This window comes from Zophobas morio, unplaced genomic scaffold, assembly GCF_036711695.1.
Source record: "Zophobas morio isolate AGI-343-1 ecotype UQ-CSIRO unplaced genomic scaffold, CSIRO_AGI_Zmor_V1 ptg000054l, whole genome shotgun sequence".
In the NCBI taxonomy this organism is placed as follows: Eukaryota; Metazoa; Arthropoda; class Insecta; order Coleoptera; family Tenebrionidae; genus Zophobas; species Zophobas morio.
The window spans coordinates 3,460,794-3,476,406 of record NW_026972159.1 but is presented as its reverse complement, the minus strand read 5'-3'; the positions used below and the strand labels follow the sequence as shown (position 1 = coordinate 3,476,406).

Here is a 15,613-nt window from a genome sequence, read left to right as displayed (position 1 = left end):
CGATTTTTCAGTAGCTCATTTTTTAATTTTTCGACCCTTCGCTTCGTCAATTCTACGATTTCTCAATTTTCGCATTTTCCATTTTTCCATTATTGTTTTGCAATTTTGCGATTTTTCAGTTTCTCGATTCTTAATATTTCAATTTTCCGAATTTTCAGTTTACAGTGATGTATTCAGTTTTTAAATTTTTGATTTTTGATTTTTTCAATTTTTCAGGTACTCTTTTTTAATTTTTCATTTTTCAGTTATTTGTTCTCTATATTTTTCCGACTTTTCAAATTTTCATTTTCCTATTACATAATCTTATTACCAATTTTCGATTTTTCATTTCCTCCATTTTACTATTTAATTTTGTAATATCCGATTTTTCAGTTTTTCATTTCTTCAATTTTTGTTTTGCAAATTTTCATTTTTTCAATTATTGGATATTTTAATTTTTCCCTTCTTCAATTATTTCATTTTGCAAGATTTGGATTTTTGGTTTTATCAATTTTTCGTTCCTTCTAAACAAAAGAATCTATTGAAAAAATTGGAAAGAATAGAAATTTGGGAGAATCGAAAGAATCTGAAAGAATCTCAAATGATCTGAGAACTTGAATGAATCTGATAGAATTTGAGAGAATTTAATCGAATCTGAACTAATCTGATAGAATCTGAAAGTGTCTGAAAGAATCTGAAAGAATCTGATAGAATCTGAAAGTATCTAAAAGAATTCGAAAAATTGGAAAGAATAGAACATGGGACACTCGAAGGAATCTGAAAGAATCTCAAAGGATCTGTAAGAACCTGAATGAATCTGATAAAATTTAATAGAATATGAAAGAATCTGAGAGAATCTGAAAGAATCTTAAAGAATCTGAAAGAATCTGAAAGAATCTGAAAGAATCTGAAAAAATCTCAAAGAATCTGAAAGTCTGAAAGAATTTGATCGAATCTGATCGAATCTCAGAGAATCTGAAAGAATCTGAGAGAATTTGATCTAATCTGAAACAATCGAACGAATCTTATAGAATCTGAAAGAATTTCATAAAATCTGATCAATTCTGAGGGAATCTGAAAGAATCTGAATGAATCTGACACAATATGACAAAATCTGAAAGAATCTGAATAAATCTGATAGAATCTGATGAATCTGAGAGAATCGGATAGAATCTTAAAGAATTTGAGATAATCTGAAAGAATCTAAGGGAATCTGAGAGAACCTGAAATAATCTGAAAAAATTTTATTCAATTTGATAGAATCTTAAAGAATCTGCGAGAATCTGAAATAATCTGAGAGAATGTGAACGAATTTGATCGAATCTGAAACAATCGAACGATTCTTATAGAATCGGAAAGAATTTCATAGAATCTGATCAAATCTGAGAGAATCTGAAAGAATTTGAAAGAATCTGAATGAATCTGACAGAAATGACAGAATCTGAAAGGATCTGATAGAATCTGAAAGACTTTGATAGAACCTGAATGAAACTGGGAGAATCTGGAAGAATCTGTTCGAATCTGAAGGAATCTGAAAGAATCTGGGATAATCTGAAAGAATCTGGGATAATCTGAAAGAATCTGGGATAATCTGAGAGAATCTGAAAGGCTTCGATAGAATCTGAAATAACCTGAATAAATCTGATAGAATCTGATGAAGAATAGATCTGATAAAATATGACAGAATCTGAGATAGTCTGAGTGAATCTGACACAGTTTGAAAATATCTGAAAGAATCTGAACGAATCTGAGAGAATCTGGGAAAATCTGAAAGAGTCTGAAAGAATCTGAATTAATCTGATAGAAGATGACAGAACCTGAAATAATCTGATTCAATTTGATAGAATCTGAAAGAATTGGGAAAAATCTGAAAGAATCTGAAAGAACCTGAAAAAATCTGAAAGAATCCCAAAGAATCTGAATCAATCTGATATAATATGACAGAACCTGAAATAATCTGAAAAAATCTTATTCAATTTGATAAAATCTGAAAGAATCTGAAAACATCTGAGACATTCTGAAATAATCTGAGAGAAGGTGAACGAATTTGATTGAATCTGCGAGAATCTGAGAGAATCTGAAAGAATCTGGCAGAATCTGAGAGAACTTGATTGAATCTGAAAGAATCGAAGGAATCTGATAAAAGTTGAAAGAATTTGATAGAATCTGATCGAATCTGAAAAAATTTGATAGAATCTGAATGAAACTGGGAGAATCTGGAAGAATCTGTTCGAATCTGAGGGAATCTGAAAGAATCTGGGATAATCTGAAAGAATCTGGGATAATCTGAAAGAATCTGGGATAATCTGAAAGAATCCGGGATAATTTGAAAGAATCTGGGATAATCTGAAAGAATATGGGATAATCTGAAAGAGTCTGGGATAATCTGAAAGAATCTGGGATAATCTGAGAGAATCTGAAAGACTTCGATAGAATCTGAAATAACCTGAATAAATCTGATAGAATCTGATGAAGAATAGATCTGATAAAATATGACAGAATCTGAGATAGTCTGAGATAATCTGGGAAAATCTGAAAGAGTCTGAAAGAATCTGAATCAGTCTGGTAGAAGATGACAGAACCTGAAATAATCTGAAAGAATCTGATTCAATTTGATAGAATCTGAAAGAATCGGAAAGAATCTGAAAGAATCGGAAAAAATCTGAAAGAATCTGAAAGAATCTGAAAGAATCTGAAAGAATCTCAAAGAATCTGAAAGAATCTCAAAGAATCTCAAAGAATCTGAATCAATCAGATATAATATGACAGAACCTGAAATAATCTGAAAAAATCTTATTCAATTTGATAAAATCTGAAAGAATCTGAAAAAATCTGAGAGAATTTGAAATAATCTGAGAGAAGGTGAACGAATTTGATTGAATCTGCGAGAATCTGAGAGAATCTGGCAGAATCTGAGAGAACTTGATCGAATCTGAAAGAATCGAAGGAATCTGATAAAAGTTGAAAGAATTTGATAGAATCTGATCGAATCTGAAAGAATTTGATAGAATCTGAATGAAACTGGGAGAATCTGGAAGAATCTGATGAAGAATAGATCTGATAAAATATGACAGAATCTGAGATAGTCTGAGAAAATCTGGGAAAATCTGAAAGAGTCTGAAAGAATCTGAATCAGTCTGGTAGAAGATGACAGAACCTGAAATAATCTGAAAGAATCTGATTCAATTTGATAGAATCTGAAAGAATCGGAAAAAATCTGAAAGAATCTGAAAGAACCTGAAAGAATCTGAAAGAATCTGAAAGAATCTCAAAGAATCTCAAAGAATTTCAAAGAATCTGAATCAATCAGATATAATATGACAGAACCTGAAATAATCTGAAAAAATCTTATTCAATTTGATAAAATCTGAAAGAATCTGAAAAAATCTGAAAGAATTTGAAATAATCTGAGAGAAGGTGAACGAATTTGATTGAATCTGCGAGAATCTGAGAGAATCTGAAAGAATCTGGCAGAATCTGAGAGAACTTGATCGAATCTGAAAGAATCGAAGGAATCTGATAAAAGTTGAAAGAATTTGATAGAATCTGATCGAATCTGAAAGAATTTGATAGAATCTGAATGAAACTGGGAGAATCTGGAAGAATCTGTTCGAATCTGAGGGAATCTGAAAGAATCTGGGATAATCTGAAAGAATCTGGGATAATCTGAAAGAGTCTGGGATAATCTGAAAGAATCTGGGATAATCTAAGACAATCTGAAAGACTTCGATAGAATTTGAAATAACCTAAATAAATCTGATAGAATCTGATGAAGAATAGATCTGATAAAATATGACAGAATCTGAGATAGTCTGAGAGAATCTGGGAAAATCTGAAAGAGTCTGAAAGAATCTGAATCAATCTGATAGAAGATGACAGAACCTGAAATAATCTGCAAGAATCTGATTCAGTTTGATAGAATCTGAAAGAATCGGAAAGAATCTGAAAGAATCGGAAAAAATCTGAAAGAATCTGAAAGAACCTGAAAGAATTGGGAAGAACCTGAAAGAATCTGAAAGAATCTCAAAGAATCTGAAAGAATCTCAAAAAATCTGAATCAATCTGATATAATATGACAGAACCTGAAATAATCTGAAAAAATCTTATTCAATTTGATAAAATCTGAAAAAACCTGAAAAAATCTGAGAGAATCTGAAATAATCTGAGAGAAGGTGAACCAATTTGATTGAATCCGCGAGAATCTGAGAGAATCTGAAAGAATCTGGCAGAATCTGAGAGAATTTGATCGAATCTGAAAGAATTGAAGGAATCTGATAAAAGTTGAAAGAATTTGATAGAATCTGATCGAATCTGAAAGAATTTTATAGAATCTGAGAGAATTTGATAGAATCTGATCGAATCTGGGAGAATCTGAAAGAATTTGAAAGAATCTGATATAATCTGAAAGAATCCGACAGAATCCGAGAGAATCTGATAGAATCTGATAAAATCTGAAATAATTTGATATAATCTGGGAGAATTTGATAGAATCTGTTAGAAGCTGAAAGGATCTTAAAGAATCTGAAGGAAACTGAAAAAATCTCAAAGAATCTGGCAGAAACTGAACGAATCTTAAAGAATCTGATAAAATTTGGGAAAATCTGAGAGAATCTGGAAGAATCTGAAAGAATATGAGAGAACCTGAAAATATCTGAAAGAATCTGGTAGAATCTGAAAGATTGGTAGAATCTAAAATAATATGAAATAATCTGATAGAATCTGAGAGAATTTGATAGAATCAATTCTACGATTTCTCATTTTTTCCACTTTCAAATTTTCGATTTTTCAATTTCTCAGTTTTCTTAATCGTTCCATTTTTCAATTTTTCATTGTTTCTATTTTTTTACTTTTCAGTTTCATTTTTTTTGTTGAAAACTGAAAAATTAAAACTCAGAAAATGAAAAAACAAAAATCGAAAAGTGCGTTAAAAAATTCAGTCAAAGAAATACAGGGAGACACAGATGTAGCTATCAGAGAGAGTCGACATAAAAAATTAAACATAATTGATGAGCCTGACGTCATAGTAAATTTCAGTGGATAGACCGAAACTGGGATATATTATTCTTCAAATTAAACCAAACTGAGTTCAAAAATATCTTCGAATTACTGAAAAATCTGTGTCTTATCTTTTATGAAATGTAGCTATTAAAAAAAAAAAATTGAAATTGAAACATTTCGTGTAAAACTAGAAACGTCTAAAGAAAATGAAAAAACAAAGAACGTTCGACATAGATTGCGTAGAACGTTTAAATTCTTGCTCTCTAAATGTTACTTACATCACGTGCTGTAAGTCTAGGTTCCATAACAATATCAAATTTATTTTAAGCCTCTTATTTCCGACACAATTCGTTCGACTTAACCTTAAATTTAGCCCTCATATTGGTCATGCCGTGGAACGTGGACAGGTATGGCGCCATTTTGCCATTTTCTGACATAACCCAGGGTAGTACCAACCCACAAAAAACGCCATAGACTCCAAAAAGGTATTTTTAATTTTATTCGGTTTATAGCACGTAATTAGATCAAGTGAAAATTCAAATCTGTGTTTAAAAGTGTGCACGTCACGTAGCTGGGGCATATACACAAGCTATATGCAAAAATGTAAGTATTTATAATAAAACTGAGCTCATTGTTCAGATGAAATCACACTTAAACGTGTTTCAGAGTCATATTTTTTAATTTCTAGGGCATGACATACACAGTTCACTGTTATCGCCGGTCGTCGGCATCTTCACAGGCGACACCCGCGCCAATATTCTTAAACACGGCGGGCGTAAGTGGGTCGAGAATCCACTAAATAACGAAATTCAAACCTCACAAAAATTCTCTACAATAACACGCTTCCAGCTGCGGTTCGTCAAAATAGAGCGAGATGTCTGTCATCGTTAATATGTTTATTTTTAGGAATTAAAGCGCTACTTTTCGTTCTTTAGCGCAAAAAGCGTTTAAAAGCGACTCGAAAAGTATCAAATATTTTATCTCCTCACACGTGGGCCAAATTCTCAAACAAAGAGCACTCGAAGTGCTTTTGGCATGCCACTCCACCTCCACGATTTAACAGCAAATAGCTCATTTCACACCAGCCATGAATCTAACGATTATCGCGATTTACGAACCGTCAAATCTTCGCAATTTTTGCGTCAAACTCAAAAATACTCACCTCCGACCGGATCGCTCTCATCCACACGAATCATCATCAATCTGAAAAAACAGAACCGTTACTGGTGTTTATAGTACCTCACAAATAGTGACGAAATAAAAAGTAAACAGCGCCAATCATCATTGTTACGGGATTTCGGACTAAAAATACCGGCGACCATCAAGAGCACGAACTTTATATACCCCGAACCTTGGTGATGCCTTCAGACGAAATCGCATCGAAAATAAAGCACATTTTTCAAAGGCGCCGTTTCAGCTGGCAAATCAGGCGGTGATGAAAGAAAAGTTGCGAAAAGCGGGCGAGTTTTCACGGTCGGACACCGAAATCGCACAAGGGGTTTTCACTTACGTGCTTTCTGCAATTTCGTGAATTGCCGGACTAGAGCTTCTTCTTTTCCATTAAGTATCGCAATTGCTGGTAAACACTCGATGTGAATTGAATAGAAATGTGAATTGGAAGACGTCGACAGCGCCTCGACGCCAAAATTAGACCAGACTGGCGAGAAGCATCTGAGAGTCACGTGGGGCATGCCCGCTAATGAAAATATTTCTTTAAAATTAAGTAATACGGAATTGTAACGTGCAGCAGTTTCGCACTGGTGATGACGTCTGGCGCCGGAAGGAATGGCTTTTATCACGGTTTATTGTGTTTTCGTGTTATTGCAATTAAGATGGTTTAGCGGGTTTTTATTGGGTTATGGGGAGCGTCTGGATGGCGGAAATCGATCTACTGGAAAGGGGAATAAAGTTGCCATTAAATTTAGTGGGATTTGATTTGTTTGGGAAACTGGGAATAAATAAATAGGAGTTCTTGTCGGGATTTTACGACGAAAATTATCTCCAAAAATTCTTCATTATTATTATTATTCAAAAAAGGGTAATTTCGAAAAGTGCAAAAGGCAATCAATCAAGGTTTTATTTGTCTTATTTATTTTCCACCTCCAATTATAATTTGCTTCGTAAATAATGCGACTACTCAGCACGCACGTCGTAATTGTTGGTTGCCTATCCACACACATTTAAAATTTCTTCCTATCGAAATGTCATTGCATTTAATTATATCAACAAATTTCAGTTTTTATTTATTTTTACTTAAATATTTTTGCTGTCCAGTAATCAAACGGCTAAAGTCGTCTGAGATTAGAATTAGATTCGGGTTTTATTTTTATTTTCACGTTGTCACAACTGGTTTAAAATTCTAATTAAGAATAAGGCAACCGTCACACGCTTCATTTGTCAGACAAGGTCCACTTTAATTAATTTTATTTTTGATGGCAACTACGACCACTTAAAATTTGAGTCGCCTATTTTTGGAGCGAATATTTCGCTTAATTCACATTTTTTCACGTTATCTTAATAAATATGCGTATGTATATATTTACACAGAGTGATTAAAATGAAAATAAGCTTTCTTTTGATACCGACTTTGATGGGTTTATCGTAATAAATCCACCAGGATTTATCATAAAAAAAAGGTGACTGACTGTTTCATTAGTTAAACATAATTTCTATGGAAACTAACGGGATTTTAATTTTGAAATGGACATACACAGAATTTGTTTTCTTTTAATTTATTGGTAATTTTTTAAAATGTAAAGAGATTCTATTCCTTTTAAAATTTTTCCTTTAAATTCGTTTCATCTTATCGTAATTTTGATTCAGATTTTTTTTACACATTTATAATAGTTATATTGAATTCACATTTGACACTTTCTGTTAAAAAAAAGGTTTGAAAGAATTTGATAGAATCCGAAGGAATCTGAAAGAATTTGAAGGAATCTAAAGGCATCTAAAAGAATCCAAAGGAATGTGATCTAAAAAATTTGAAAGAACTGAAAAGAATAGAATTTTCAAAGATTTTGATGCGATTTGCAATCACCTAAAAAAATCTGAAAGAATTGGAGAGAACAGAATTTGGAAGAATTTAGAATTTAAAATATTCTGACAGAATTTGATAGAATCTGAAGCAATCTGAAACAGTTGAAAAGAGTTTGATGTAATTTGAAAGAATCGGAAAAAATAAGGGAAAGAATAGGATTTAAAACAATCTGAAAGAATTTGAAAGATCTTGAAAGAATCTAAGACAATCTGAAAAAATTTGAAGGAATCTGAAACAATATGGAGGAATTTGACGTAATTTGCAAAAATCTAAAAGAAGCTGAAAGAATTGAAAAGAATAGAATTTGAGAGAATCTGAAAGAATCTGATTAATCTAAAAAATCTGAAAGTATCCGAAAGAATCCAACAGAATTTGAGAGGAATTTGATATAATTTGAAAAAATCTAAAAATCTGAGAGAATTTGAACGAATCTGATAGAATTCGGTGGAATCTGACAGAATCTGAAATGTCTGAAAGAATTTGAAAGAGTTGGAAAGAATCCGATAGAATCTGAGAGAATCCAAGAGAATCCGAGATAATCTGAAAGAATGTGAAGGAATGTGAAATAATTTGATGGAATTTGCAAGAATCTAAAAGGTTTGATAGAATTTGATAAATCTGAGAGACTCTGAAAAAATCTGAGAGAATCTCAAGGAATCTGAAAAATCGGAAGAATAGAATTTAAACAATTCGAAAAAATAACGAAGATAATTTGCGAGCATCAGAAGAAATCTGAAAAATTTGAAGGAATTTGAAGAAAGAATCTATAAAATCTGAAAAAAACTGAAAATAATAGAATTTGAAAGAATCTTGTAAAATTTGATAGTATTTGATAATAGTCTGAAACGTCTGAAAGAATCTGAAAGAATCTGAAAGAATCGGAAAGAATCCGATAGAATCTGAAAGAATCCGAAAGAATATAAGAGAATCTGCGAGAATCTGAACGAATGTGATAGAATCTGAAATAATATAAAGGAATTTGATGTAATTTGCAAGAATAAAATAATCTGAAAGAATTAGAAATAATAGAATTTGAAAGAATCTGAAAGGTTCTGATAAAATTTGGTAGAACCTGAAAGAATATGGGAGGATCTAAGACAGCCTGAAGGAATCTGAAATAATTTGAAAGAATTTTGTGCAATTTGAAAGAATGTAAAGTTATCTTAAATTGAAAACAATATAATTTGAAAGAATGTGATAGAATCTGACAGGAACTGAAAAAATCTGATGGAAACTGAAAGCGTCTTAAGGAATCTGATAGAATTTTGGAAAAATCTGATAGAATTTGAAAGAATCTAAAATAATCTGAAAGAATCTGGAAGAATCTTAATAAATCCTATAGAATCTGATAAAATCCGATAGAATTTGACAGAAACTGAAAGAACCTTAAAGAAATTATAGAATTTGGTAAGATGCGAGAGAATCTGATAGAATCTGAAAGAATTTGATAAAATCTGATGGAATGTGATAGAATCTGATGCAAACTGAAAGCGTCTTAAGGAATCTGATAGAATTTTGGGAAAATCTGATAGAATTTGAGAGAATCTAAAATAATCTGAAAGAATCTGGAAGAATCTTAATAAATCCGATAGAATCTGATAAAATCCGATAGAATTTGATAGAAACTGAAAGAATCTTAAAGAAATTATAGAATTTGATAAGATGCGAGAGAATCTGAAAGAATTTGATAAAATCTGATGGAATGTGATAGAATCTGATGCAAACTGAAAGCGTCTTAAGGAATCTGATAGAATTTGAGAGAATCTAAAATAATCTGAAAGAATCTGGAGGAATCTTAATAAATCCGAATAGAATCTGATAAAATCCGATAGAATTTGATAGAAACTGAAAGAATCTTAAAGAAATTATAGAATTTGGTAAGATGCGAGAGAATCTGAAAGAATCCGATAGAATATGATAGAATCTGAGAGAATTTGATAGAATTTAGGAGACTGAGAGAATCGGAAGGTATCTGAAATAATTTGAAATAAGTTGATAGAGTCTGAGAGAATCTGGAAGAATCTAATAAAATCTGAAATAATTTGATAGAATCTGAGAGAATTTTATAGAATCTGTTAGAAGCTGAAAGAATCGTAAATAATCTGAATGAATCTGATAGAATTTCAGAAAACTGGATAGAATCTGAAAGAATCGGAAAGTATCTGAAACAATATGGAATAATTTGATAGAATCTGATACAAATTCAAGCATCTTAAAGAATCTGATAGAATTTTTTGAAAAGATTCTGAAAGTACCTGATAGAATGTGATAGAATCTGGAATCTGAGAGAATTTGATAGAATTTAGGAGACTCTGAGAGAAGCTGAAAGAATCTAATAAAATCTGAACTAATTTGAAAGAATTTGTTAGAAACTAAAAGAATCTGAATGAATCTGATAGAATTTGACAGCATGTGGAAAAATCTGATAAATTCTGTTAGAAATTGTAGAAAATGAAAGGATTTTAAAGAATCTGATAGAATTTGGGAAAATCTGAGACAATCTGAAAGAATCTGAAAGTGTTTGGAAGAATTTGAAAAAATCTTAAAGAATTTGGGAGACTCTGAGAGAATCTGAAAGTATTTGAAACAATCTGAAACAATTTTTTTGACAGAATCTGATAGAATTTAACAGCAATTGGAAGAAGCTGAATGAATCTGATAGAATCTGAGAGCATCTGAAAGAATCTGATAAAATCTGATAGAATTTGACAGAATCTGATAGAAACTGAAAGAATCTTAAAGAATCTGATAGAATTTGGGAAAATCTGAGACAATCTGAAAGAATCGAAATAATCTGAAAGTATTTGAAACAATCTGAAATAATTTGATAGAATCTGAGAGAATCTGAAAGAATTTAATAAAATCTGAAATAATTTGATAGAATTTGATAGAAACTGAAAGAATTTTAATGAATCTGATAGAATCTGAGAGCAATTGGAAGAATGTGATAAAATCTGATAGAATTTGATAGAAACTGAAAGATTCTTAAAAAATCTGATATAATTTGGAAAATCTGAGACAATCTGGAAGAATCTGACAGAATTAGAAAAAATCTGATTAAATATGATAGAATTTGGGAGGCTCTGAGAGAATTTGAAAGTATTTTAAATAATCTGAAACACTTTTTTGACAGAATCTGAGAGAACTTAACAGAAATTGAAAGAAGCTGAATGAATCTGATAGAATGTGAGAGCATCCGAAAGAATCTGATAAAATCTGAAATAATTTGACAAAATCTGCGAGAATTTGTTAGAATCTGTTAGAAGCTGAAAGAATCTTAAAGAATCTGATAGAATTTGGGAAAATCTGAGAGAATCTGAATTAATCTAAAAGTATCTGAAGGAATCTGGTAGAATCTGGAAAAATCTAATAGAATCTGCATGAATCTGAATGAATTTGGGAATATGAAAGAATTTGATAAAATCTGATAGAATATGATAGAATCTTACAGAATCTGATAGAATTTGGGAGAATCTGAGAGAATCTGAATTAATCTGAAACAATCTAGAACAATCTGATAGAGTCTGATAGAAACTGAAATACTCTGAAATAATCTCTTAGAATCTGATAGAAACTGAAAGAATCTGAATGAATCTGATAGAACCTGAGAACATCTGAAAGAATCAGATAAAATCTTATAGAATTTGATAGAATCTGATAGAAACTGAAAGAGTCTTAACGAATCTGATAGAAGTTGGGAAAATCTGAGAGAATTTGAAAAAATCTGAAAGTATTTGAAAGAATCTGAAAGTATCCGAAAGAATCCAACAGAATCTGAGAGGAATTTGGTATAATTTGAAAAAATCTAAAAAATCTGAGAGAATTGCAAAAAATTTGAAAGAATCTGATAGAATTCGGTGGAATCTGACAGAATCTGAAACGTCTGAAAGAATTCGAAAGAATCGAAAAGAATTCGATAGAATCTGAGAGAATCTGAGATAATCTGAAAGAATGTGAAATAATTTGATGTAATTTGCAAGAATCTAAAAGGTTTGATAGAATTTGATAAATCTGAGAGAATCTCAAGGAATCTGAAAAATTGGAAAGCATAGAATTTAAACAATTCGAAAAAATCTGAACGAATCTTAGATAATTTGCGAGCATCAGACGAAATCTACAAAAATTTTATGTAATTTGAAGAAAGAATCTATAAAATCTGAAAAAACTGAAAATAATAGAATTTGAAAGAATCTTGTAAAATTTGATGGTATCTGAGAGATTTTGAAAGGTCTGAAAGAATTTGAAAGAATCGGAAAGAATCCGAAAGATTATAAGAGAATCTGCGAGAATCAGAAAGAATGTGATGGTATCTACAATAATTTGAAGGAATTTGATGTAATTTGCAAGAATAAAATAATCTGAAAGAATTAGAAATAATAGAATTTGAAAAAATCTGAAAAGTTCTGATAGAATTTGGTAGAACCTGAATGAATTTGGGAGGATCTAAGACAACCTGAAGGAATCTGAAATAATTTGAAAGAATGTAAAGGAATCTCAAAAAATTGAAAACAATAGAATTTGAAAGCATGTGAAAGAATCTGAATGAATCTGATAGAACCTGAGAACAGCTGAAAGAATCAGATAAAATCTGATAGAATTTGATAGAATCTGATAGAAACTGAAAGAGTCTTAAAGAATCTGATCGAAGTTGGGAAAATCTGAGAGAATTTGGGAAAATCTGAGAGAATTTGGGAAAATCTGAGAAATTTGGGAAAATCTGAGAGAATTTGTAAAAATCTGAAACTATTTGAAAGAATCTGAAAGTATCTGAAACAATCTAAAATAATTTGAGAGAATCTGAAAGAATCAGATAGAAACTGAAACAAGCTGAATGAATCTGATAGAATCTGGGAGCATCCGAAAGAATCTGATAAAATCTGAAATAATTTGACAGAATCTGGGAAAGTTTGATAGAATCTGCTAGAAGCTGAAAGAATCTTAAACCATCTGAAAGAAACTGGACGAATCTTAAAGAATCTGATAGAAACTGAAAGAATCTTAAAGGATCTGATAGGATTTGGAAGAATCTGAAAGTATCTGAAAGAATCTGATAGAATTTGGGAGACTCTGAGAGAATCTGAAACTATCTGAAACAATCTGAAACAATTTGATAGAATCTAAGAGTATCTGACAGAAACTGAAAGAAGCTGAATGAATCTAACTTAGAATCTGATAGAATTTGAGGGAATCTGATAGAAACTGAAAGAATCGTAAAGAATCTGATAGAATTTGGGAAAATCAGAGACAATCTGAAAAAATCTGAAAGTATCGGAAGGAATCTGAAAGTATCTGAAAAAATCTGAAAGTATCTGAAACTATCTGAAATAATTTGATACTATCTGATGGAATCTGAAGGAATCTTAAAGAATAATCTGATGGAATTTAAGAGAATCTGAAAAAGTCTGGAATAATTTGAGGGAATCTGAAAATATCTGATAGAATCTGAGGGAATCTGAATCTAAAATAATCTTTAAAAAACCGATAGAATTTGAGAGAATCTGAGGGAATTTGAGGAAATCTGAGAGTGTCTGGGAGAATCTGAATGAATCTGATAGAATTTGATATAATCTAAAAGTATCTAAAATAATTTGAAGAAATTTGAAAGAATCTATAGTGAACCAAGAGCTATAAGGTTATATGGCCATCATAAAAGTAGTTGACCGCAAATAAGGGTGTGGGGACAAAAAATCTGCACAAATTTCAAACTAGAATAACTGTATTATAAAAGCAGGTATTAATAACGTGATCAACAACATTTATAAAAACAACTTTAAAGAACACAATCTGCACCATATCTACTTGCTTTACGAATTTTTGTTTTAACACGGCGCATTAAATTTGTAAAAGCCGATATTTTTGTTTGCCGTATTTTCAGCAGTATACGCTTCTTTAATTCTGCATGTGTCGAGGCTTCCCATCCATTTTCGTACCCATTTCTCTTTAGGTTTCTCCAAAAACGTTCAATTGGGCGTAGTTGAAGTACGTTGGGAACATTTTTGTCCTTAGGGATAAAAGGAATGCTTAACTCATTATATGCAGCAAAAACGTTAGCTGCGTAATAAGCTGTTGCCATGTCTGGCCAAAATACAAAATTGCCATCCGAATGCTTTTCTCTTATAAAGCGGACAAGTCGAGACCTAATGCACTGTTTTTCATAAATATCTGCATTAACAGAATTTCCAGATGGGCAAATAAACGCAGTAGAATGTCCACGTGACGAAATGGCCAACCAAACCAACAACTTGGACTGAAATTTTTTATAACGTTTGAATTTCACTTTATCATCTACTTCTTCTCCTTCCTTGCAATAGAAATGTTTATTGTTAGTAGTATCGCTACCATCAAAAGTGAAGTAGGATTCGTCATCGATGATTATTTCAGTTCCATTTGAGGGGGAAAAAGCGGATTCAGAAAGATGCCTTAATTTTCGTTTTTGTTCCAACTTTTGTTTTTCTGAATATTTAGGGGCGAATTTTCGCGTTGCAAGTTTGACATTATTCTCCTTTAATATGTTGCTAACATACTTTTTGTCAATTTTAAATTTCGGTCCAATCTTTCTTAGTGAAACACCAAGTTTACCGTGACTTTGATTGACTAAGGCTTCTCTCTTCTTCTGGGACATTTTTCTTGCTGGTCTTCCGCTTCCTACTTGTCTTTCTACCGAATTCCCATTCTCTACTCTTCTGCAAATGCTATAAGTTGTCCTTTTTGATATCCCCATTTGGAAGAAGTGATTAACGGTGAATGACTTTTTTAAATGCATATGTCTTCTATAAAATTCGGCAATCACAGATCGGCGATCATTTTCGTTTAAGTGTTCCATTATTACAAAAAATATTGAAACTTTCAAGAGGAACTAGGCATAACAATTTTTAACAACTGTAAAAAAATGTTATAACGTCAACCGTCATTTTTCTCAAAGCTAACTCGATTTTCGGTGAATTAAAATTTGTGCAGATTTTTTGTCCCCACACCCTTAAATACCCCCTTTGTGTGGTTCGCACTAAGCTTACCGATTGGCAATAAATCATCTTCTAAACATTTCTTGCTCATATTTAACAGGGCCGGCTTTCAAAGCGAGTGGTTATTTCGGAACCCTCAGAGGCTGCAGGTAGTAAAGAAATAGTGGAGTGGTGGATTTTCGTATTTAGTGAAAGCCGCCCCTGAACGAAACCACAAGAGCCGGTCAAACTGCAGTGGACACGTTATTTACGACCCTAAAACCTTTTCTATTGTAAACAACTTAACTTCGACACAATGGGATGATTTTATGATGGCCATATAACCTTATAGCTCCTGGTTCACTATAAAAGAATCTTCCAAAGAAGATTAAAGTGTGAGACTAAAACGTAACTTTTATGGAAACTAATTCGATTTTACTTTTGAAATGTACACAACATTCGAAATTCCTTCCTCTTATAGATTCCTAATTCAATTTTTTTCGCACTCGTAATATACTGATAATGTTTCTTCTTTTTGAATAAGAACTATCAATCTGTAAACACATACAGGGTGTTACGTTTACAAAATTCTAAAATGATGTGCAACTTCTAGACGAGCTCTCTATATATTTAAAAATATTTTTAAATGTATCAG

The 15,613-nt window shown here is 31.6% G+C and overlaps 1 protein-coding gene across 2 annotated transcripts in view; it reads right to left on the bottom strand.

The window, feature by feature from the left end:
- LOC135142921 (myosin light chain kinase, smooth muscle-like) overlaps nucleotides 1-15,613 on the bottom strand; it is a 29,564-nt gene that overhangs the window by 11,742 nt on the left and 2,209 nt on the right. The window contains exons 1-2 of one of the 2 annotated variants that reach the window (XM_064074735.1): nucleotides 6,488-6,650; nucleotides 6,140-6,180 (exon numbers count right to left, since the gene is read on the bottom strand). In XM_064074735.1, coding sequence (XP_063930805.1) covers nucleotides 6,140-6,176 — 37 coding nt within the window. In that variant the 5' untranslated portion in view covers nucleotides 6,177-6,180; nucleotides 6,488-6,650. Of the gene's footprint in view, nucleotides 1-6,139; nucleotides 6,181-6,487; nucleotides 6,651-15,613 lie in introns of those variants that run through there. The other variant, XM_064074736.1, reaches the window with a different exon arrangement.